Genomic DNA, 25164 nt, shown 5'->3' on the forward strand with positions numbered 1-25164 from the left:
TGTAGCGATCAATGAAAGGAAGAACAATGCCTGTAGTAATCACCCGGTCTATACAGTCGCCGACCGTTGAATCGTAATTTTACATTCAAATATGTAAGGACTCTTACAAGATATTGTTGGCCCCGAAGATGCCTAATTGAAACCTAGAAATAAGTCAACAATCGCCAATGATCGAATCAAAATTTGCCTTGCTTTCATAATTCATACAACTCTCAATGCCAGAAAAATTACACACCCACCAAGTAAATAATCATTTTTGATGGTGTTAAAATAATAGGAAATAAATAGATGTTCCTTCTCGTTTCCGTGTAACCATGACCAAAGAATGAGAAATCACTCAATTAGAGCGGTACAAAATACATGGGTTGTTTCAAGCCTCTTTCCTGATTATCCTGTCAGAAGTAAATTGTGATATTAGAGATGCCACCGACATGTTTATGGAAAAATTAAATAATGTTACAAGTATCTTCCAAACCTGAAGCAATAGATTCCAAGAGCAGTTGTAATTTCGTGGATGACCGAAGTCGCAAAATGGAGATAGAGCCCCACTGTTCAAAAAAAAAAAAGAACTATGTGAGAAACAGCAATGCTACTAATGGGGAAAGGGCAAGTAAATATCAATGATGAACAAAACAACCCAAAGAGAATTGTATGTGCCATGCAGTCAAAAAGTATGCCACAAAGGGACGTCAATCAGGACCACAAGCTTTTAATAATATGGCCGTGATCCGTTGGTCGTTTCATAGAAATGAAATGAAAGCATTACCACATATTGCGAGTTTCAAAAAATGAATTCTGTCAATTGAAAAAGGCTCAGTATCTCAGTTGCATCTATTACATATACAATGAAAACTGGATACTATAGAGGAATCACTAAGTATTTCATCATCAAGTCGAAATCTACTAACGGAATCAAAAGAAAATATAGATGTCCTTGACCATTAACCTTGTTTTTCATTTAGTAAATCTTCACTAGTCATTTAAAGGATCCCCTCTGAGAGGCCTCATTGCATGTCGGTGCATATCTAAATGGGGTAGATGGAAAAAGGGCAACCTCAGAGACTACTGTGTGCATCACAGATGCAAAGTCCTAATTCCACTCATTTATTTATGTATCATGAAAGCAGAACCATCAGAAAGGATATTCCCAACCGACCAAAGATGAACTTCTTAGATGTAGTTGATTAATTAGAAAAATTAAATAAATAAATAAAAGATGATGAAACCTAAAAGATGATCAATCCTACCTGTATATAAGCAAAACAAGAGAAGAACCAATTGCTCATCAACCAGAGGAGCTCTGCAGCCGAAAAAGACCAGAAGACATAAATGGAGAGAAAAAAAAATCAGTAACAAGGATTTTTGTATGATTAAATGGAGACACATACCCATCATTGATCCTGGCGGTTAGAGCATTTGCAATCGCAAAAGGAAGGTAGAATAGAGACTGATAAAGAGAAAATTAAGTCAAAATTCTAATTTACCATAGATGAAGAAAGAATAAAAATTTCAGGTTCCCAGAGGTAGGTACCATGCACATTCCAGTTTTCAGTCCCTTGGGTTCATCACACAAGTGAGCCAGAATCATTCTCCCCTGCACATAATTGAAAAATTAATTTCTAGACAATGCAAAGAAATTTATAGCGAATAAGAACAGGTGTAGTATTTACACAAAAGAACAAACTATAAAAGCAAAGTTACATAGTATAAATACATACATACACATAAATTTATGTGTATGTATCCTATGAGTGTGTCTATGTGTTTATGTGTGTATGTGTGTGGGCAGAATATGCAGTGAAATTTCCTAGCATTCAGCACTGGCACTTAGGAACTATGTAAGCACAAAGCAAAAATCAAGTGATTAAATATCTTACCACTAAAAATCCAAATGCAAATCCAGTTCCAATTATGAGCAAATGAGGGTAGTTGTGCATGATATCAGAAGGAGATAGATATGACCTACGACAAGATTCTGGATTTTCTTAGAAAAAAAGAAGTAAATAAGTAGCATAATATAAATGAAAAACCACAGAGAGTAGCATAATATACAAACCAGGCAAGAACTCCGGCCAGAAGTGCGCCAAAAGGAAAAAGCTGGTCAAAAAGAAAAAGGGGCAATAAGAAAAAGGGAAATAAAGGCAAGTTATGGCATATTGTGTAGAGAACATACCATTGCTATGGCTAATAACATACTTCCTTTTCTTGCTTGGACAACCTTATGGACATTGTTAATGCTGCACAAAAACAAATCAGTAACTAACAACTGATGTGACAAATAAAATTCCATATCTTAGGTAAATTTACACTAAATATTTTAATAAGCAATCCCACAGTCAAAAAGTTGATGAAAACTTTTACCAATCCTGATATAAGAAGATATAAGAAGAAACAAACCCATAATTCATTTTCCACTACGATCTCCTATCTGCAAAGATATAACTGTTAACTTAGTCCCTACAATCCAACTGAAACCAAGGAACATTCATTGTGGTAAATTGTTTTTCTCTTTTTTAAAATTGAGGGTATTTGAGGTACAAAAGTTCAAAAAGGAGTTTCACCGCATATGGACCAAAGCAAGTAATGCCATGAGTTCCACAGAATTAAAGCAAAAAAAATGGAACAAAATTACGCCGGACATATTAACACACTAAAGATATTCATGCAAGTTACTACAATAGGAAACTCAAAAAATAAAGGTAACACAGGGTGATGGGAATTTCCAGCCCCTAGTTTTATTAAGGGCAATACTAAGAGGGCACCACGGTCTCTATCAAACAAGATAAATCAAGATCGGGAAAACTAACCACGTATTGATCTTACAACATAAAACAAAGGCTCTTGCCAAATATCACATCATATAATGGAAATAGAAGAATTGAGATTCTGAAGAGAAGAAAGAAATGACAATAACAGAGTTCATTAAGAATAATTAACCAGTAGGTAGCAAGCAAAGTCATTAATTATTCAAGAGTTACAGTAGCATATGTAAGTATTTACTTGGATCCAATAGTCGGGATTACACCAAACATAATCATAAGAAACAACACGATGCCATATACGGGAACTTCTGCAATAGCAACCAGAGACAAAGTTAAAAACAAAACAGTTAAGCATTACCAAGTATGCTCATTTAATGAGCACTGCAAAATACACACAGCCAAGGAATCATGTGGAAAGACAAACATGGTAATGGAGGAAATGCATAGCCATATAACATCAATAGTAGCATAACAATAGTATATAGCACATATCATATTAAGGAGGACGGAATAAATTTCAGTTTCTTAAAGATAATAACAAGCTCAAGCAGATTGTACCAAATAAAGAAAGACAGATAGATGTCGACCAAAGAGTGTTAATCACAAGAACTGCATGTTCTCCAACAGAGAACCCAGTATCCCACATTGAACAAGATATTAGTTATCTTGTACAGCAGAAAAAAAAGATCTTTATCTTGTACATAGTACTGCTGATAGCCATTAATTTTGTAAATTTGAAGAACTGACCAGTAGCATTGATGTGCCATTATACGAGAACCTTACTTGAGATATGTATAGGCATGGACTCGCATCTAAAATATAACTGGTAAGGACTAGATTTTGCCACATCAATTGCCCTGAGCTTACTTATGGCCTAGTTTTGAATGTGAAAACCGCACTAGCAGAAAGCCTACTCCATATACAAGAATGTGTGGTAAAAATTACAAAAAGCATAAGAACTAGAAAAAGGAGTCTCCAGGATATTGTTTGAGGATCCGCAGATAGACAACCCAGATATATGTATAATAAATAATATGAGAATAGCCAGTATACTGAGTACATGATACCTATCAGGAAGAATAGCATCACACTGATATCAAAACAAACAGTATGACATGAAGCTGGAAGGTGAGGTTACACATATTGCTTGCTCTCCTGAAAGTCTAAGCAAGAATTAGAGAGTATGTTTTTCATCACAACATACCAGGAATGAAAGGTACCCAACTTAGAAGGGGAAAAGACTTCCGAAAATCTTGTGCCCACCATTCAGCTCCTAATAAAAAAATAAACAGGATAACCATAAGAAACAAAGTGCAAATTGTGCAACTTACAAAGTTGAAAGCAAATTTATGCAATAGAAATGGCAAGCTAAACAAAGTAGGCTGTCCCCATAAAGCATTCCGGCTATTCATACTGAAAAAACAATTAAGTCATATACCTGTCAGAAATGTCAAAAAGTGACAAACGTAAATCAGCATGAGGCCTTCGGTGGGTCCATTTACTACAGGAAGAATAAGTGTGTTCGTGAAGAAGCTGGATAAACAACAAAGACGAGTCAATAAAAAGGTTGACGGAATAACTTACATACAAATCTTTTTGGCCGAATTTTTTTTTCTTTAAAAAAAAGCTGAATTTTCTCAATGAAGTCAGATATAGCATACTGTAGGCAATTCAGTAAATACAATGGTCAAAAGCATCAATAGAAGAAAATGATTGCACTAAATCATAACCCAATGTACCGTTTGCAATGTATCATTGTGTGTCATTTCTAGCATATAACATTTCAGAATAGTCACAAAGCATGATTTATAGTCCCATGACTTCAGCAGCATTGACTCAGACAGAACAAACATTCAGCTATGTGGAAAATTACAAGATGATGAGAATTATGTCAATGAAAACAATGATTTCTGGGTATTTCCCTGCACAAAGCTTGTTTCACAAGAACTGCTATATAGTGCTTCAGTAATAGTCCAGGTAAGAAAAATAAAAATAAAAAAACTATGAGAACAAAACTCACTGTTCCCATGTTGCACAATAAAACGGAATAGCCGCAATCACCCAGAACCAAAATGTTGTCCTTCCACACATTGCCGTGCTTCCAAAAGCCAAGGCTTCAAACTGATAAAAGTACAAGGCAAGCTCATAAAGCACAGAGTAAACAATTCAGTGTTCGAAAAACAGCAAAGAACAAGAAGGATGGACGTACAGCACATGCAAGTGCATCGCATCCTGCATAGTGATGACAATTACAACGGATTAAAAATAAGGTTCCTCATAAGCAGCTGACTTAATAAAACTTTACAAGAAGAAAATTTACCATGATCAAAAAGTTCTCCTAAAGGACTTGATGAGTTAGTACGCCTTGCTTGTTTACCATCAACAGCATCAAAAGTCTGTCATGATATGAAAGTTAAGTGCAGATTCACCGAAGTTCATCTAGTGCAAACATCTCAAATGCCATGCAAATGCTTTTTAAGGCCTAGATTAGATTCTGGTCAAGAGCAAAAAAAATATAAATACTTTATATGTCAAGATTAAAATATGTATAATTATCATGTTGTGCTGAGCCAAGAGCGAAAATAATATAAAACCTTTATACTTGTCAAGATCAAAATATATTTAAGTACCGTGTGACTTACATTGTGCAAAACCAATCTGGTCGTAAACTGGCTCAAACTACCATGCCAGCTTACAGCAACTCTCACTGAGGTGCATAAAGCACAAATTTAGCCAATTATTACACACCCACAAAGTTAACACAAAAGAGTCATTATGTCACAGAACAACGGGCTATCAACCTATGCATCACACTAGTCACTAGGCATATCTTCATTCTAGGCTTTTTTCAATTAGGGCCATATGACAAGGAAAAAATGTACATTCATATCATATTCACCCATCCAACTTAATTCTTATATAAGTTCATAGGCTCATAGAGCTAAGAATCATTCTTCAGTCATACATGATACTTTGTTTCACAGAACAAAAACTCAGTAACATGGTCAAGATGAATATTCCTTAATAACTATGTGTTCAAGCTTACCTGATATAGGAAGAGAAGCAATCCATGAGCAAGGTGGACCCATCTTGGGGGTGCTGTATCTAGGTGAGGTGAATATATCTGTGAATGCAATATTATGTTAGAGGCACGGATAATGTGATTTAAGCACCGGATATTTAACCAACTTAGAATAGAGGTGTTTATGCATATATCTCCTGCTGCATCATGCTGGTTTTTCACTAGTGTACAGTACAGTGCAACATTTTGTCAAATGAAGGTATGAAAACTGAAAGTTGAAGAGCAACTTACTTGTTAAATTTTTCAAAATATGATTTCAGAAAGCTAATTTTCATAAAAATGAGAAACCTTCTGAAACCTAAGAAGTATGGGCAAGAAAATGAAATGCCGATGTTAAAAACGTCACAAAACTCTGTACTGCCATGAGAAGATATACTTTTTTTTTTTTTTTGAGGAAACAGGGATATACCCTATTTGTGTAAGCAATACATTTGTTACAGCCTAGCTGCTGTATCCCAAAATCCAAAATAATCAAAAAAAACTATGGCTAGGAGCAACAAAACAGTAGAGAACAAAGCTAAACAAAGTAAGAAAGTTTTAGAAGGGCTAAAGAACTAAGCTCTAAATAGTCTCCAATCACTCTCCAAACACAGATAGCCAAAGTGTCACCGAAACATAGCCAAGGAGATATACTTACATAGCCAAGGAGTGCTGATATGACTAGAAACATAAAACCTGTAAGTGTAATCTGAAAAAAGAAATAATGAAAATTAATGTCCCCTAAGTAAAAATGATGGAAATGTTAAACATCATGCTCAAAAGGGTAGCATTATTGAACATCTTACCATGTTTGGTCTGCACACGAGTTTCCACATGCAAAGAAAAAAAGAGGATTAGTCACTGTTAACATCACTGAAGAAAATAATGTTATCTTTTTTTGAGAGATAAGAAAATAATGTTATCAAAAATTGAAGACTATAGACATGTTCAGGGAATTCTTAAAGCATATAATATGGATTATTGGCTTCAAGGGGTCCTCACCATATTACTGACCAAATTATGTCATCTGTTTAAAATAACAACCATTCTTGTCCAGATTGTTGTTTAGCCAAGAATATGGCAACATCCAGGCAGGAGCCAACTATAAACTGGAAGTACTAACAAGACAAGCTTCGCTAGTTTTTTTTTTTTTTTTTCCACTCTAATTATATCATTTAATTCAGCATATAAGACTCAATAGTTCATGGTAACTGTCATTTCATTTTTAATTATTTTTTATCATCGTATTTGAAGCCACCCTTCAGTATACATGTCGATGTAGAAAAGATGAAATGCGACACTTATTGCTTCACTTAACAAATTTCCTTGAGTTTTTCCAACTAGTGAAACCATTTCAAATACAGAGCAATTAATTCAGAATGAACCCACATCTATCTAGATCTATTTTGAAATATATTGCAACCAAGTTGCTCCCTAATTAGTTCCAAATAACGGATTAAGAGCCCGTTTGGCCCTGCTTAGAGTGCAGTACTGTTTAGTAAAGTAATTTCCTAGTAGTGTTATTACAAGAGCGGAATCAACGGTTTTGAGCTCCTACTTTTAGTCCTCAAAATCTCATTTCTGCTTCAAGACACAACAGAAGCTCCAGACTTTTCTACTTGTCAGATGCTCTACTAAGATGGCTGCTGTTGAAAGCAAAAGTACAAGCAAAGAACAGAGATGCATCAAGGGCCTGTTTTCCCCTGCTTTTACTATTTTAGCAGCTGCAGAATTTAGCAGAGCATTTAGCAACAAAAAAAAAGAACGAAAATTTTGAAATTTCTAGTAGAGTGGGAAACAAAAATTAGATTTCGAGCCTCAAAAGCTGAAATTTCAGTTTGGTGATTTCGATGTTACACATAGCAACAAGTCCGTGAACCAACTCAAGCAAGCAAGCAAAGATTACATGTTTGAACCAGATAACCATCAACAATGGTAGAACCTTACGGCATCCAGAGGGGAAACAGAGTGACGCATCGGCTCCAGAAGGGTTGCAAGACGTACTTCGCCAGGAGCGAGTGGTCCACTCCGCTGTACTTGTACTTGTGCAGCGTCGCCACGCCGTGGTGCCCAATGTAGCCCATCTCCTACCACCCCAAAACAACCAGATCAACAGAGTAATCCCACAAAACCCTAAGTCCATCCACAAATCGAGATCGAGCACCCGTTTCAACACCTCAAATAGATCGAAAATCACGGCGAGAACTAAGAAAGGGTAAAAGAAGATCCGACCTCGGACAGGGATCTATGGATGGATCGATCAATCGGGAAATGGAGAGACAGAGAGATGCGTGTTGTGCGCGGAGGGGACGCGAACAGGGCGAGGTGTTTACTTTTACGGCCCCCTAACGACGACGAGGAGAGAGAGAGAGGGAGAGAGAGAGAGAGAGAGGAAAAGGGCGTGGAAGGGTGCGGCCGTGTCGGGCGAGTGGGCGCGTCGCGACGCGCACGTGAGCGAGAGCGGGCGCGGAATCCGAGGGGCGAGGGGGGGGGGGAAGACGAAGCAGCGTCCACGGAGACACGGTCGCACGGCTCTGGGACTTGTATTTTTTTGCATTTGGCCCTCGTTGAAAAGTTTATTTTATAATTTACTCCAATTAAATTTGAACATAAAATAATAATCCTGCACTAATAGGATTATTATTTTATAATTTACTCCAATTCTGGGAGACCGTCCAACATAGTGACGTAGGAGACAGACGTGAATCTAGTATGGAATAGATGGATGGCTAGAAACGAAGTGTAGTCTATAAGTACTAAGCTGATCGGACTAATAGTCTGTTGATTGATCACTTAAAAGGTCGGAAACGGCACGATCTTTAGACAGATCCAATCGGACCCCCTCCTAGCAGCTTACCAGATTAAACAATTGATCAACCTTTGGGCAAATTTAGGCCTTTTTTTCGCTCATCCTGAGGCCAGTGTTGTCTCACCCCTGTAGCTTAGTTTATCTCATTAATGATGAAGCGGGTAACGTGTCTTTTTTTAAAAATAATAATAATAAAAAATAATCCTGCACTATCACGGATTGACCGAGTGTCGGGCGGTTAAATGTGATTGGACCGTGGCCTATGGGCTGTGGGTGAGCCGTATGGTCCACCAATCGCGAAGCTGCATGAAGGAGACACGTGTTGAAGTTATCGGTGATTCGCTTCCGAATAATTAATAGCTGTCGTTTCAGACTTTCGAGATGCGCACGTGCAACATGGCACCAACTTAGATTCTTTGGTGCTTTTTTTTTTTTGGTTAATTACGCAGAGGTTCTTATAAATATATCGAAAAACAAATATAAAATTTAATTTTTATATTTATTTTTATAAAAATTTTAATATTTTTTAATATATGCTTATGGTTAGAATCGGTTAAAATAATATAGTTAATTATCGATAAAATAGTTAATCTTTTTTTAGTGAAAATGAGATAAATTGATCTTTTTATCCCTCTTATATTATTTATTTATTTGTAATTATAGAAAAAAAGAAAATAACCGGTGAAATTTTTTTAAAATTTTTTTGAAGTTTTTGAAGAAACATATTTATCATGATAGAAATATCATTTCACTTATTTTTTGTTAAAAAATAAACAGTATTCTAACGGTAATAAACCAGACGAGTAAATACAAATATTACTGAACTTTGTAGGGATAAGCATAAAAAGCTGAACTTTGTAGCAATATATTTGATATTCAATATATTTACAGAAAATTGTATGAAACTAACTTTTTTAAAAAAAATCTCTCTAGAAATTTATTATGTTGCCGATCTTATCTAACCCGGTTGACTAAAAACACAATAATTAATATCTAAAATTTTAAATTTGAAATCTAAGTATTTTATATTTCTAGCTAAATTTATTTCTAAAATTAAAAATGAAACGAATAACTTATTATTTTTGTCTTCCTCAAAATGAAAAAGAGTTCCCTAGGGAGTGACTCCGCATTGACAGGAGAGAATGGAGATGCATCATGCAATAGACTATTTAGGATGTATTTCATCTTTCACCCTGAAGTAAATATTGAAAAGCTCCATCCCTGTTGGATCTATTAATACCTCCGTCCCTGTTTTAATGGGTGGGTAAATTAAAATTTTTTTTACAAAATTATTGTTTCTGAACTGAATAGAACGAAGTCTAGGAGTTTGTTAGGCTCTATTGTATAATATAATTTTGGTTGATAAACCGGTGTTTAAAACACAGTATTAGTAGAATCCTTGGTATGAAATTCTACTAATACGAAGTTTACTAATAGCTCCATCCCTGCTTTAATGGGTGGGTGAATTAAAATTTTTTTACAAAATTATTGTTTCTGAACTGAATAGAACGAAGTCCCACCGTTTGATTCGGGGTTAAGTAAAAACTTGTTATTTTAGGGATAAAGTTAAGTTCAGAGTTAAGGTAGGGTTAGAGTAATTTTGTGTTTGGTTGAGAATTGGGTTTAGTCCAGATATAGATAAAATAGTATTTGGTTGGGGTAGTTGGGATAAGAAAGATATAGTGGGTAAAATAGTGTTTTGTTTGGTTGGAGTAATGGGGTGGGATTAGTTACCCCACCCCCCAAATTAGGTGTTTGGGAATAACTTCGGGGTTAAGGGGTTATTCTATCCCTTAATCCCGAACCAAACGGGTGCTTAGTAAGAGTTTGTTAGGCTCTATTGTATAATGTAATTTTGGTTGATAAAGCGGTGTTTAAAATGCGGTATTAGTAGAATCCTTGGTATGAAATTCTCCACAACAACTTTTCTCTATACTAGAATTTTGAGACCAAATATTGGAGTTATGCAATTTGAAACGCAAAAAGTAACAGCCTCTACTGCTTGATCTGGATGAAAAAAATATTCAGAAAAGAAGAAAAAATAAAATAAAAGAAAATACCAAAAAGGTAATTTTTTATTTTTTGTCCCCTTCTTTCTGCGCTTTTGAAAAGAAAATAAACCGACAACTGTGAAAATTTATGTTCTCTTCGTTACTCTTAAGAGATTATGAATTCAGATTATCAATTCAACTGAGTAAAGATGATTTTTTAAACCTTCTTCTTCTTCTTTTTTTTTTTCTTTTCTCCTTTTTCTTTCCGTCTAAACAGAGTGTAAGAGATTACTCACTTGCACCCACTTTCGTAACTACGAGTCCATATCTTCCACACATTTTTCCATTCATGGAACATAAAATAGTATGGTTATGTTGTGATTAAAAGTACTATATTTATACTATAAATGAAAGGTCAACGGTTAAAAAGCTTTTTCGATCTTTGCAACGGTAATTTTAAAGCATTGGGGAAGTAAAAATTATAAAACTTTTTATGTTTTTGGGTAAACTTTAAATTAATCTCTTATGGTTTAGCTCAATTTCATCTTATCATCCTATGGCTCAAAAAGTTTCATTTACACCCCTAGTTTAAATTTTACCAAAATAATTCTACATGAAATAGGGTCGTGAAGTTAAAATTTTAAAAAATTCACAGGGTGGCAAAGTAAAAAGATACGCCGAAGTACAGGGACAAAATACAACCTTTAACCGTAGAGTCTCAAAGTAAAAATGAGCTAAACAACGGAAGGGCAAAGTAAAACTTTTGAATCATGAAATGACAAAGTACAAATAAGCTAAACCACAAATGGGCAATTTGAAGTTACCCTAATATTTTTTTGTGCTTTTTATAGAATATAATTTTTTTTTAACTGTCATTACTATCCAAATTAGGAAAAAATTTACTATGTCACACTTACACCATATTATCAATAAACAGCTAATCACATTTTCTCTTTTTAAAAGAAGAGTATAATTTTTTTTTTTCTAATAACCAGGATGGAATGAGTAAGGGTTAGTTTGGTATATCTGTTAGATAAAATGGAGCTAGAAAAAAAGCATATAGGGATATGCTTTTGCGTTCTTCAGTGGGACCGTAGAAAATATATAATAACCGACTCATCACAATATGCGGAACATAATATTACGTACGGAAACAAACATAGTATTTTTCCATCATACTTTCTCACCGCTCGTAACACAATCTCCCTGCAATCCCAAACGAAGTCTAAATCCAAGAAAAATAATCTGATTGGTTAGGAATGCTGCATCATCAATATAACCAGTACATTCTAAATTTTTTATTTTTATTTTTTCCAAATTAGACCTTTATGGGCTTGTTCATAAATGGGCCTGTTCACAAATGGGCCTTTTATTGTTTTAAGGGCCCATTATTTCGTCGTGTGCTCTCCCAACACCATCGTCTCCGTGCCCCGGTCACCAAACTGGACCAGAGAGAAAAAGCGCTTCCCCCGATCGCAACCGGTCAACGACCGCAGAAGAGAAGGAGCGGAGAAAAGCCACCGCCGGTCACCGGGCTCCTCACCACCGGCTTTTCCCGGTCACCCCGCGCGGAACAATCCGTGCGTTTTTTTGCATCAAACTCCTCCAAAAACGAAGTAATTGCGACAAAAGAGAAAAAGGGGCCAAAAAGATGATCGCTTGCCCTGGAAGTTAGGGTTGAAGGGGGAGAGAGAGAGAGAGAGAGAGAGAGATAGAGAGAGGGAGAGGGAGAGCTTGGGATCGGGCGGGGGATCGGAGAAGATGATAACGCGTTCGAATCTCGCGGAGCAGCTGCGGGAGTACCAGATCCGATCGAAGCACGAGTGGGCGACGTTGTCGTACTTCGCCTCCACCGCGAGTTCCTCTTCCCGGTTGGTGATCTCTTCTCTCTCTGGGGTTTGTTTGATGGTGATCTAATTGATCCGCTTCGTGTTTCTGGATTGTGGTTACTGTTTCATCTCGATTTTTGTACATTAGATGAGAATTTGGATTGATTTTCAGATTATGTAAAAGTAGGATTAGGTTGAGTTAGACGAATTATTGAAGCTAGATCTTTTGATGCTTATGAATTCAAAATCACAAGTTCGGCAATAAGGGAAAAGCCTACAAAGTCAAAAACTTTGGATTTTGCCAAAAATTTGATGAATCAAAAAGAATTTGGAAATAGTTCGGTTAATGAAACGTATATATAGAATATTAGAATGCTGAAGACATATAAATGCACTCTGTCTTATGTTTTGTCTCTAGTTTCATAAAATTTTGTGTTATACAGGTCTATAGACAAAGCCATCATTCATTATGATAGGCATCTAGCATACCAATACCAATGTTAAAATTTCTCCCATTTTACTTCCCTAAGCAATGAATGCTTCCTATTCTACTATTTAACAAGAAAGATTCGAACTTTTTTTGGGAAAAGTAAATTTCTGGACAAATCGAGAACTTGTAGTCTGAGTTTATTCTGTTAGATAGCAGGACAGATAGTTTTGTTTGGCTGCTGCATATTATTATAAAGAGTAGCTATGAAGTTGAATGTGCAGCTTTGTTGATTTTAAGGCCTAACGTATAGGCTTTTTTAGGATTGTGGCTTCCTAGAAATTTTATGTTGTTTTTCGAGAATCTAGCAAGTGTTGTAGACATACTAAAACTACTTTAGAGAGCACAGTACAAACTCGTATAGGGCCATCAAAGAATTCGAGCATTACAGGGGTATATGAGAAAAAAAAGGAAAATCTCATTGAACTATCTGGATGGTGCTGTTGATATTTGTATTGCATGCTTATTTGGGATTGTTCTGGACGAGCCAACATAGTGATGTTTGCTAATATCATAATTTGTTGGATGCAGGGTGGATGTGGTACTTGTGTTATGGGAGCTGCTGATGTTTGCGTTCTTTGTTTTCTCAGGAGTTGCTTTGTATTTCAGGTATATGAGGGTTGCATTTTTCTTAGTATGTGTCACAGCAGTTATACTGGTGTGCATGAAAATAGCAAAGAAAGTAAGACAAAACAGGAGGAGTAAACGAAGAATGCTCCTCCCGTTATCTATGTAAATTTTGTAGGGATCAGCCCTACAGGAAGGGGCATGATTTTTTTCTCTTTTCTCCCACTTTTTTTTAAAAACTTTTGTGTATTTTAGATTCAAAAAGTTGATTGAAATTTATCAATGCATGTTTTTCTTCAAGGATGGATAGCATGTTAGACAACTGCAATGAGAAAGCTATTACCTTGCCACTCTTGAGTAACATTTGGTATGGCAAACTTTGTGCAAAATTAGTTTGTATAAGAGATTGCTCAATCCGAAGTTGTCAACTTTACTTTCTCGTCTGTCTTAAACAAGAGATGACTGTACTTGCATTGGTAATTTTTCTGTTCTGGCTAAAAGATTCAACTCCTCTTATGGAGTATCTAAGTTGAGTTCTGGTATCATTGAGATTTAGACACATAACAGCAGTTTTCCCATAAACAGGATAAGTAATGCTTCTGTACAACAGATCCTATCAGAACCTTTTGTTTCCCTTACCCAACGGCTTAGAACCTCCTGCAATTGAGGGGTGACCATATCCCGATTGCGGTGAATGCCACTTCTCTTTACTTTTTTCTTGACCTTGAGCTGACGGTTTGCATCAGAACTCTGCTGAAATAAATGTCAACAACAGAGATGTACATTTTGCTAGAGCTATCTATTTGGAGATTGTTGGGCGTCATGTTCCACTGGTGTGGTGTTTTTCTACTTGCCTTTAACTTACATCCTCTATCTACTTATTTTTGTTTGACTTTTGCATTTATGTTAACAATCATCTGAGATTTCTAGACTTAATTCAGATGATAGTATGCAAAGTTGACACTGAATACATGAGGGTACTAATATAGGAAGAAAATCCAAGGAATGCCTGTTCCATATTAGCCTATGTTTCAACACTAAAAGTTTGAGACCGGAAGATAAACGGTTCTTCTCTATGATTTAATATTTGCATGGAGAACTCTTGACACAGAGGAATGACTGGGCTACTGGGATTCACAAAGATAGGTAGATGAGTGGAATTTGTGAGCGTGTTTGGTTCGCCCTTTTTTCACCATGGAATCAGAATTGGAATGGACGAATCCGTTTGTCTGTGTTGGGATGCGGAATTTTCATGCCGATTCTGATTCCCGGATGAATGGGAATTCCCCCAATTACTCTTTTTTCCAATCCGGCCTAGAAAATCGGATTGAAAATTGAATCCGGACGGAATGGATTTGTTCGGGTTAAATTTTACTTTTTTAAGCTTATTTTTTAGTTAAGACATAAGTTTAAGTTTAAAAATTATATTTATAAATTTAAATTTTAATTTGAACTTAAATTAAAAATTAAAATTCAATCAAGCAATTCGAATCTGATTTATAAATTTGAATTTGAATTTAAATTTAATTTAAAATCTTAAGTTTTATTCAAATTTTATTTAAACTTTAAGTTAAATTTATAGATTCGAATTGAAATTTAAATTACAATTTTAAGTTTGAATTTAAATAAATCGAAATTTAGATTTATATTTTGAATTATTTGTTTAATTTCAAATTTTAATTTTTTTAAAAAATGTATTTAAAATTTTGACATTGTGTTAAAATTTTGACATAAATTTTTAATATTTAATTTTTAGTTTGAATTTAAACTAATATATTATAAAGATAAAATTGACATATTAATTTGATTACGTTTCTGATATCTATTTGAACCAAACACCGACAATAGGAATGGTTCATTCCGATTCCGATTCCGATTCAGGTGGCGAACCAAATAGAATGAAATAACGAATTATTCCGATTCTGTTTACAGCTTATTCTCCTTCCGATTCCGATATCGATTCCGACTTCGAACTAAACACACCCTATGAGTTTTATCTCCAAAAATATGGGTTAATGTGCTTTATTCAATGATGCGAATCTAAAACCCTATGACTAAAAATTGCTTGCCATTTGAAATTCCCAGCATCTTTAATCCCCACATAAGGAAGAAGAGAAGTACGAATTGTTTTCATACATAAGAACGAGAGCTTCATGTCTTCAATCTTCTACTCATATACTTATACTATATGATTAGTAGATACATACTATGATTAAATTACATATATGAACATTGATAGGTATTCTTCATGACAACTACGAGTTTCTCCACCAAATGAAAGTTTGTTAATATATTAATGATGATAAATGCAATGGATCAATGGCACAGCACATGTATGTAGAAGATTTCTTTCTCATATAAAACTTTGTACTTCCAGTTCTGATTTCACAAAATCATAGAAGTTATACTACTCTTACAGACTAGAAGCTAAACACTCTTTTTTAGAAGCTACAGATTGCTACTTCTCGGCTAACTCCTACAGGGGCGAATGAACATGTAGAATGGCGAGGGACTACAATAGAGCTAAGTAATGCTTTCTCCACATCTTTCGAAATCCGCCTTGCGAGCATAGACATTATATACTTCATGGATGCAGCGTCACAAGGTAGTATGATCGGCCCATCTCTTGGTAGTCCAAACTCCTCTTCAGATATTCTGAAGAGCTCTCTGAAGATTTTGGTATCAAGATATGCCAAGGGAACCGTGAATCTCTGGCTATCCACAGTGTAAACCACAAAATGGCCTCTCTCTGCTACTGAGCAATGAAGTGCATCAACATCATTGGTAAGAGAAGCATCTCTTTTGGCCATTGTGATCCTTCTCCCTAGGATGGCCATTCTCTGCCACTTAGCCATTTCAGAGAGCTTCTTGGAGTAGATTTTGACTTCTTTTTGGTTGATAGCGCACTTCTATGAGAAATAAGCTGTGAGGTTGCTATTTGCTAAGGATGTGGATGAGTTCATAGCAATAACCTATCTCATCTACTTATAGGCCTGGAAAAAGGACAGTTACCTCTATATGATTAATTGAGAAGGGGCAAAGCCATGTGTCTTATAAGTTGTAAGGATAATATTGGGGTGTACATGTTTGAATTGGTTGAGGTATTGTTTCATGAGTTGTGGAACATATATTTGATGGCTAGAGATACATGTCATACTATGGATGTAGATAGGGACGGAACATACTGGGTCCAACTTATTAATCTAAGTGCTGTTGCTGTCAAAGACATTGTTGCTATTTGTTGGAGTGGGGTAGCTCTAATTGCTTTCTTGCCAACTTGCTTGACAATTTCATGCTTCCTTTGAAGTCCTTTGACACTTGATTTCCAGCATATCATGTGCATCTACTATCATTACAATTTTTGCAGTTGCAATCCTGGTGTAATGAATGTTAACTTCTCAAGCCACGAAAGGGCAAATGATGAGGGATAAATTGGTGAGGGATTTTCTTGGAGTAAAATGTTTGTTCCATTGATCTATTTTAGTTGTAAATTATCAGCAAGGATATGTAGAGGGAAGATCTTGCATTTTCACAGGGTATAAATTGTCTATTATGTGATAGTGATAGTTTTAGGAGTAGGATTTCTTTTTTTTGAAGAGAAGGCCTAGAAGTTGTCATAAGATCTTGAATTTTAACTGGTTATAAATCATTTCATGAGATAGTCGTAGATTTAGGGGTGGAGTTTCTCGTTTGAAGATGACTTGAAATTATGATATAAAAGATCCAAATGAGTGGCAAGAAGATAACAGATATGTGGATTATATGCTGATGACTGGCCAGAGAAGGAAACTATCAAAGTGAGGATAATGAGGTCCACATTAGTATTCATCAGGACAAGGGGACGAGATTATAGAAAGGACACTGAAGGACACCATATGTGGCCACTCAAAATTGTCGCTTAATAACTTTTCCTTGAAGGACTATTTATTCTCCTCGCTTTGTAGCCATTTCATTTTTCATCATACTATGGGCATCTTCTCTGGTACATAATAGGGTTAAAGTGACATCAAATTGGAACATTTACTTCTAGTAATTTGGTACTGAAAAATAGCTTCCCATCCTCATTGCATGCTGAGTTCCCATCAGAATTATGCTGAAGAATATCTCAAATTTAACCATCTAAGTGAAAAAAGCTATTAATGATTAAATGAGGGAACCGCAAGGTCGACTTGAATCTCTATATTCTTTGATGTAGAATATAAGGGTCAACTAGAATTTCTCCTCTTCTTGGTTAGTACATTGTCGGCCTATTGAGGGTCACGGATTCAAAGAAGACCACCTAGAATTTGTGCGGAAGAACAAACGAATACAAACATTCATTCGAGTATCCTTAAAAGACATATACTCAATAAAAAAAGAAATATATAAAACTCTAGAGATGGAAATTTCACAGGTATTGTAGACCTAATAAAGGCGCTTACTCTGCTAATTTATTGATTCTTTATGTTTATGAAACATCTTGCATACATGTATCTTTTCCCTACTATCCAATTGTGAACTATGCAAAGCTGGAGTCCTTCAATCTTTACACTGCTCTTTACAATGACCTACAGAAGGAGATCTAGATGCATCATTCAAATGGTCAGATGTCCACAGAAAAGTAATGTCATGATTATTGTTTTCCTTCTGAATGAGACCTTGACTATGTAGGGGAGTTTTTTATCTTTTTTTTTTTTCCGCTCTTGAACTCATCCAATAAGCAGTGCTACAATATGGTTCAAATAATAATGGAGAGTGCCTATATAGTTGTATATTGCAACTATATGCCACAGAAGCTCTCAAATTGGTCTGTATATTTGATCTCGCGTGATGACAATACATCGACTAAAAGACAATTTGAAGACACAAAAGATTGAAGACACAGAAGGTAAAATACAGGTTCTACAATATGATTGAACCACAAAGTAGAATTTCTTTCATGAATGTGGGTTTGAAAAACTAGTTGCTTTACAAAATTGGATTGAAGACACGCTGATACAATTATCGGTGCTTAGAAGCTACAAGTTGCTATTTGTGGGCTAACTTCTACAGGGGCCAAACAACATGTAGAATGGCTTGGGGTCAAAATGGAGCTCAGTAATGCTTTTTCCACCTCTTTTGAAACCCTCCTTTCAAGCAAAGACATTATGTACTTCCTTGATGTAGCACCACAAGGCAACACAATCGGCCCATTGCTCGATAAGCCGAACTCCTCTTTGGACATTTTGAAGAGCTCTGCAAAGACCCTGCTATTGAGATATGCTAAAGGAACTACGAATCTCTTTTCATCAATAGCGTACACCACAAAATGACCTTTCTCTGCTACTGAACTACTACATATATTATTGTTAAAAGAAGCTTCTCTTCTGGCCGTTGTGATCCTTCTTCCTAACAGAACAGTTCTGCGCCACTCAGCTATTTCAGTAAGCCTCTTCGAGTGAATCATGGCTTAGTCTTTGGCTAATAGCTCACTTGTTGGATGAAGAAGATTTAGATAGCTAGGGATGTAGATGTGTTGATAGCAAGCAAACTATTTGGTGTACTTATAGGCCAACAAGTAGGGTAGCTTTCCATTCCATATGATTGGTGGAGAAGGGGCAAAACCATGTGTCAAGTAGATATGAGGATAATGCTGGGGTATACATGTTGGAATTGGTTGAGCTTATGTTATCTCAATGATGGATTGAATATACATCAGTGGCTATAGAGGAATTTCATACAAAGGCTTGGGACAGGATCTCAACATGATTTGAATTAGTATTTGCCGGTATATTTCTTCCATTTTCTCTTTTTCTTATTATGTGGGCGTGGGGTCGCCTCTTAATTGGTTTCTTAACAACTTGTGCGACAATACCGTGCATCCATTACAGTCATTTTCCATTTGATTTCCAGCATCTCATGTGCCACTTCTCTCATTTAGAACATCTGCATCCATACTATTTTTGAATGCTATTAATCAAAGATTTAAGTGCCGTGGCACGGGGTCGTGCCGGAAACTTGCCGGCACGGTGCATGCCGAGCCGTGTCGATACGTGCCGGTCAAAAAAATTCTTACGTGTCGACATATAATAGCATGAAATATTTATTTTTTTTAGCAACAAAATATCCTAACTATTTATTATGTCTTTTTATCTCATCTTTTGAATTTTATTGAGAAAATTACTTATTAATTTAAAGAATAGAGGGTTTTGAGCTGTGTCATCGGCACGGGGTCTGTATCGTGCCGGTATATTATCGGCATGGTAGATACGGTCCGTGCCGATGGGCACTTAAAATCTTGCTATTATGATAAGGGAGAGATCACTGCATGATTTCTGGAGTTAGCAAGTGTTCAGCCTGTCCTTCTATCTCTTTTGCTTGCAGATTTCTGAAATAGCGTGTGAAACAGAAGATCCTGGGTTTTATCATTCAGGGTAGATACATTTTCATAGGAGGTAATAGTACATTTTGGACTCAAATTACCTTTTCAAGATCCAGATGTGGGGCTGTGGGAAGAACATCATAGATCTAGATTGTGTACATGAAGAATTTGTCAAACAACAATCTGGAAAGCTGTTGATGAGTGCTGATCTTGGTTAATACCAATTACCAAATATATGTAGCTTTCCCCTATCATCAGATTCTGAATAATGTACTCAAATTAATCATTTTTCTTAACATATTATCATTGAGAAGCAGTGCACTATTCGAAGGGGAAGGTGTCCAAAAAAAGAGGAAAACCCTTGATTATAAGTAGTTTTTCCTTTTGTCTTTTTTACTTTTTTTTTTTTGGTTTCAACCAGTCCATATATCAGAGGTACAAGAAGGATAGTTTTCTGATTGATAGTGCCTATGAAGTTTCGTTGTTAGATATGTGAATCACACGAGCCCTTCAGTTGGTTTTATACACTGGTTTGATGGCAATGTATCAACAGCAAAATTTAAGGGGACAAATTTACGAAGAAGTGCATGGTTGTAGAAAATTGACTTCATTATAAAGACTTTGTACATCCATCTGTTTCACAAAATTGCATAAACGATACGAAATACACCGATCAGAAGCTACAAATTGCTACTTGTTGGCTAACTCCTACATGGTTCAAAGAACCAGTAGAATGGTGGGGAGAGATAATTGAGCTAAGTAATGCCTTCTCGACCTCCTTCGAGACCTGCCGTGCAAGCAAAGACATCATGTACTTCATAGATGCCGCGTCACAAGGCAAAACAATAGGCCCATCGCTCGGCAATCCGAACTCCTCTTCAGACATTCTGAAGAGCTCTCGAAAGATTCCGCTATCGAGATAAGCCAAAGGTACCATGAATCTCTCCCCATCCATTGTGTAGACCACAAAGTGGCCTCTCTCTGCTGTCGAACTGCTGCATGCATCAGCACAATGAGAAGCATCCTTTCTAGCCATTGAGATCCTTCTTCTCCTTAACAGTGCCATCCTCTGCCACTTCTTAGCCATTTCAATAAGCCTCTTGGAATGAATCATGGCTTCACTTTGGCTAGTAGCTCACTATTGTGAAATAACAACTGGATTGCTCAGGTTGTGGATGAGTTCATAGCAAATCACCTATCTCATCTACTTATAGGCCAGGAAAGAATGGTAGCTTTCTATATGATTGGTGTGCAAAGGGGCAAAACCATGTGCATAGTAGATATGAGAATTATTCTGGGGTGTACATGATGTGATTGGTTGGAGCATACATTAGAGGCTAGAAATGCATTTCTTTCTAAGGATGTGGACATTGTATCAACAAATGGGTCCAGCATATAAATCTTCAAGATCTGAAACTGATATATATGTTATGTTGGTTCATTCTTCATTTTTTTCTGAACTATTTTCCCTTTCTTTCGGCGACAAGATAGAGAAGGCTCAGCTAAATTATTCTTGCTATTAAGGACAATTTTCCACTATCAGTTGGGAGTGGGGCTGCTGTTAACTGGTTTCTTGCCAACTTGTGTGACAATGTCATGCTTGGACTGCTCTCATTAGTCATTGATTTCCAGCATATCATGTGCACCTTCTCTCATCCAGAATTTTGCACCAATGCTATTTTTGAAATGCTAATACCAGTTACTGATATTGAGGGCCCACATAGTCATCAGGCTTTAGAAAGGACACTAAAGGACACTATGCAACCACTCAAAATTGTTCTTGACAACAACATCTGAACAAGGATATATCCAGTTTACTTCATAACTAATTGATTTTTGTCATAGCATGAGCATATTTTAGTATTGTAAGTGCTTAGATGACAAAGTAATAGATTAAGTCTAGCATTTACTTTTGAGAACCAGCTATTAAAAGGTAACTTCATATGATTACTACCTGCATTTGATTGTGCAGTGAAGAAGCTTTTGCATATGGTCATTATATTAAGAAGCAGACTCATATGCAGTCATGCATAACTTACAAGGGATCACATTTTCATAATATGGAATATCATGATTATATGTAGGAGAGTTTTTTGTAAGTTGATTCAACAGGTCCTCAAAAAGCAACTGTATAAGAAGGGTGTTTTTCATGGTTGAGAGTGCCTATAGAGATGTTATGTTGCTGTATATGCTTCTTAGATAGATCTCAGATCCTATTTTTGAGACAAAGAACCACTGGACTAATAAGTCGCGGTTCTTTACAGAGATAAAAAAAAGCTACTGCATGAGATTATATCTCTCCTTAGAAAATTGTTCTGCGAAGGTGCTTCAAAGCTTCACCAATGAGAAGTTGCAACTTCTGACAATTTTTCCCCAAAACTAAGAAAGAAGAGATTTCACTTTGTAGTCTTGTGTGATTTGTTTTCAGAATAACCTCCTGAAAAGTCCATCTATAGGCTCTGAATTGGATGTGACCAAAAGTTTCATGAAGCATTTGCTCACAAACTATTTGTGGAGTTAAAACTATTAGTTGATGACCTTCGACGGCGAAAGTTCTTGTAGATCATGATTGAGATATGCACTTTTAATGAATTAGCTTTTCAATCTGCGTATTTCTTTACGAAAAAGACTAGTTTCTTTGTCAGAATAAAAGGGACTTCTTTTGTTGAGTAAATTTGGTAGTGGAAGCTTTGTACATACATACAGTTAATCATAAAATTGAAAAGAAGATATACAGATATCAGTGATCAGAAGCTACAAATTGCTACTTGTGGGCTAATTCTGCAGGGACCAAAGAGCATGTCGAATGGCAAGGGACTAGAATGGAGCAAAGTAATGCCTTCTCTACATCTTTTGACATTATATACTTCATGGATGCAGCATCACAAGGTAAGACAATACCAGAATTTAAGTGCCCATCGACACGGACTGTATCTATCATGCCAACAAAATATCGCAAGATACAGTCTCCGTACCGATGGCAAAGCTCAAAGCCCTCATTCTTTAAATTAGTAAGTAATTTTTTCAATAAAGTTCAAAAGTTTTGATAAAAATACATAATAAACAGTTATAATATTTTGTTGATAAAGAAAATAAATATTTTGTACTATTATGTGTCGGCACACGTGAATTTTTTGTGACGGGCACGCATCGACACGGCCCGGTACACACTGTGCCGGAAAGTTTTCAGCACGATTCTGTGCCACGGCACTTAAATCCTTGATACAATACTTCATGAATGTTATATTTTTTTTATTTTTTATTTTTTATTTTTATCATTTTCTTTACGTATCGGAATAATTTAGCTTTAAATTAAGATCTTGCATCAACATCGAATTCGATGTAGAAGAAAAGCAGTATCTAGAACTCAAATATATAAACTTAGCAAGTAATACGGCCCTTTACAAAATTGAAATCTTGATGTGGGTGAATTCGAGGCTAGATTTGGCAGGCCGAATTTAGAGTAGTTTAGCTAAAATATATTTTTGTTACTGCACCAAAATTTATGTACTACCTCAATTTACAGTCTCACTATGATTAGTTGAGGACGGGATACTACCCAAGTTTAGTATGTCCTTTTTTTAAAAGAATGTCCGTAGGTCACTAGGGGTGACAATCTAGCTCGCTGTTCGCGGGCCAGCTCGTGTTCGGCTCGATAACAGCTCAAATACATATATTTTATATTTATATATATAAATAAATAATTATTTATGTATATAATATAAATTTTTATTATTTGGTTTTTAGCCTATCCTTTCTAAATATAAAGCCCAATTCAATTATAAAATATTTCATTTATATATAAAATTTCAAACACTAGATCGAAGTGTAACGGATAAGATCTTATAGATTTCTTTTATATATATATATTCTTTATAATTTTTTGAAATTTTTATTCATAAGCCAGCTCGTATTCGGCTCGTTTATTAACGAGCCGAACACGAGCCAAATTTTTTGACTTGATACTTTAACGAGCCAGATCGTGTTCGGCTCGTTGCTGACCCCAGCTCACTCGTGTTCGGCTCATTGACACCCTTATGGGTCACACACACACACACATTCTGTTCGCTTATACGTTGCACATAAAATAATAAAGAGAATAATAATAATAACAAATAATAAAAAGACGTTACTGCAAATTATTTTGGGCCGTGGGCCAAACAGGCCATACAAAGTTCCTTACTTTGGACTAAATTTGTGGGCTAGGTTTATTCAATATTCAGTTGTTATAAGGCTAGGGTTTTCCTATTTAGGGCCCAACTTTTTTCGGCGTTTCATTATCGGGTCAAAAATAGTTGGGATCGAAAAGCATATAAAGACATGGTCCTTTGCTTTTCAGATCGAAATGATGTGATATCACTTACCGGGCAATATCTGAAATATTTTTCAATCGCACTCTCTCAGCGCACGTAATGCATTTTGCCCGTAGTCGCAAATGGAACCTTAATCAACTTAGTTAGTAGACTCTTTCTAACAAGGATTCTACGTAAATACGATGATTTTCATCTCTTGTAAAAGTGGAAGAACAAATATTTTAGCCAACGCCAGCAACTGTTAAAGCAGTTCGTTGGTATCCCTCTGGGTAATGAGACTTGGGTTCAAGTCCCGTGTCATGTTGGAATGGATACATTGCATTGTGGTATCCATGACATTCGAACTAAACAATCATCTCAGAAGGCTTAGTAAATCATTTGTCAAATATCTGATAAAAAAAGTTTCAAATAACCAACAAAAAGTTTCAAACTGCTCAAAAAGAAACGGAGCAAACCTATTCCAACAAAGTCAATGAGCTGAACACGAGCTGGGGTCCACTCATGTTCACTCGTTTATTAAACAAGTCGAATACGAGCTAATTCGTTAAAATATCGAGCTAAAAAATTCAGTTCTTGTTTGACTTGTTGATAAACACGAGCTAACTAATGAAAAGCAAATTTGCTAGTAGAATCTTAATCTAATAATTGAGATTCATAAAATATAGATTTCTTTACATTTGGATTTGCTGAAAATCCAAATAGTAAAAATTTGTAATATATAACGTTATCTAAATAGTATAAATAGTTTTCTATTAATAGAAAAATTCAAGCGATTTAGATTATTCCAGACTGTTGAATAAGCAAGTAAAAAACTGTCAATTTTGTGATCCTTTGATCACTATGAAAATAATTTTTAAAAATTATAAAATTTAGTTTTTAGATACTTCAAATATTTTAGATCAACTTTAACTATTTCAATCACCCATTTGGATCTCTATCTTCTCTGCGGTTTCCTTCTGGTCCCTTTGAGCAAGGGAGATCAATCTGCCTGGGATTCTTTTGCCT

General features: G+C 35.8%; 5 protein-coding genes across 7 annotated transcripts; 1 reads left to right on the plus strand and 4 right to left on the minus strand.

Moving 5' to 3' along the window:
* Positions 13 to 8322, minus strand: LOC109727443 (choline/ethanolaminephosphotransferase 1-like). 3 transcript variants are annotated; one of them, XM_020257577.1, is made up of 19 exons: positions 8056 to 8322; positions 7771 to 7910; positions 6630 to 6639; positions 6482 to 6532; positions 5809 to 5886; positions 5083 to 5158; positions 4972 to 4994; positions 4783 to 4883; positions 4201 to 4295; positions 3967 to 4035; positions 3001 to 3067; positions 2174 to 2237; positions 2057 to 2097; positions 1878 to 1962; positions 1532 to 1594; positions 1389 to 1447; positions 1248 to 1300; positions 476 to 548; positions 13 to 392 (listed from the first exon to the last, which is right to left on the minus strand). In XM_020257577.1, exons 2-19 carry the CDS (start codon positions 7905 to 7907, stop codon positions 371 to 373), a joined length of 1167 nt encoding a protein of 388 aa, XP_020113166.1. In that variant the 5' UTR covers positions 7908 to 7910; positions 8056 to 8322; the 3' UTR covers positions 13 to 370. The 3 variants fall into 3 exon arrangements, with proteins under 3 accessions (XP_020113166.1, XP_020113165.1, XP_020113164.1); XM_020257576.1 differs by having other exon boundaries at positions 3001 to 3070; positions 7771 to 7956; XM_020257575.1 differs by having other exon boundaries at positions 3001 to 3070; positions 8056 to 8321.
* LOC109727011 lies at positions 12041 to 13945 on the plus strand. The gene is made up of 2 exons (XM_020256863.1): positions 12041 to 12494; positions 13471 to 13945. The coding sequence occupies exons 1-2, from the start codon at positions 12385 to 12387 to the stop codon at positions 13673 to 13675; spliced, it is 315 nt and encodes a 104-aa protein (XP_020112452.1). The 5' UTR covers positions 12041 to 12384; the 3' UTR covers positions 13676 to 13945.
* Positions 15948 to 16361, minus strand: LOC109727118 (auxin-responsive protein SAUR36-like). The gene has a single exon (XM_020257017.1). It carries the CDS (start codon positions 16359 to 16361, stop codon positions 15948 to 15950), a length of 414 nt encoding a protein of 137 aa, XP_020112606.1.
* Positions 18497 to 18931, minus strand: LOC109727119 (auxin-responsive protein SAUR36-like). Its single transcript, XM_020257018.1, has one exon. The coding sequence runs from the start codon at positions 18929 to 18931 to the stop codon at positions 18497 to 18499; it is 435 nt and encodes a 144-aa protein (XP_020112607.1).
* LOC109727042 (auxin-responsive protein SAUR68-like) lies at positions 20419 to 21075 on the minus strand. The gene has a single exon (XM_020256904.1). It carries the CDS (start codon positions 20958 to 20960, stop codon positions 20520 to 20522), a length of 441 nt encoding a protein of 146 aa, XP_020112493.1. The 5' UTR covers positions 20961 to 21075; the 3' UTR covers positions 20419 to 20519.

This window comes from Ananas comosus, linkage group 22 (assembly GCF_001540865.1).
Source record: "Ananas comosus cultivar F153 linkage group 22, ASM154086v1, whole genome shotgun sequence".
NCBI classification, from domain to species: domain Eukaryota; kingdom Viridiplantae; phylum Streptophyta; class Magnoliopsida; order Poales; family Bromeliaceae; genus Ananas; species Ananas comosus.

What these genes read in the sequence shown, in the direction of transcription:
- LOC109727443 (XM_020257576.1), bottom strand. Translation starts at nt 7,907, where the DNA reads ATGGGCTACATTGGGCACCACGGCGTGGCGACGCTGCACAAGTACAAG. An exon ending in TGCTTCTCTTCCTATATCAG is followed by an intron (nt 5,159 to 5,808) that starts GTAAGCTTGAAC and finishes ATATCATGACAG; the next exon opens with ACTTTTGATGCTGTTGATGG. An exon ending in TTGCATTTGGATTTTTAGTG is followed by an intron (nt 1,595 to 1,877) that starts GTAAGATATTTA and finishes AATTATGTGCAG; the next exon opens with GGGAGAATGATTCTGGCTCA.
- LOC109727011 (XM_020256863.1), top strand. Translation starts at nt 12,385, where the DNA reads ATGATAACGCGTTCGAATCTCGCGGAGCAGCTGCGGGAGTACCAGATC. An exon ending in ACCGCGAGTTCCTCTTCCCG is followed by an intron (nt 12,495 to 13,470) that starts GTTGGTGATCTC and finishes TGTTGGATGCAG; the next exon opens with GGTGGATGTGGTACTTGTGT.
- LOC109727118 (XM_020257017.1), bottom strand. Translation starts at nt 16,361, where the DNA reads ATGGCTAAGTGGCAGAGAATGGCCATCCTAGGGAGAAGGATCACAATG.
- LOC109727119 (XM_020257018.1), bottom strand. Translation starts at nt 18,931, where the DNA reads ATGATTCACTCGAAGAGGCTTACTGAAATAGCTGAGTGGCGCAGAACT.
- LOC109727042 (XM_020256904.1), bottom strand. Translation starts at nt 20,960, where the DNA reads ATGATTCATTCCAAGAGGCTTATTGAAATGGCTAAGAAGTGGCAGAGG.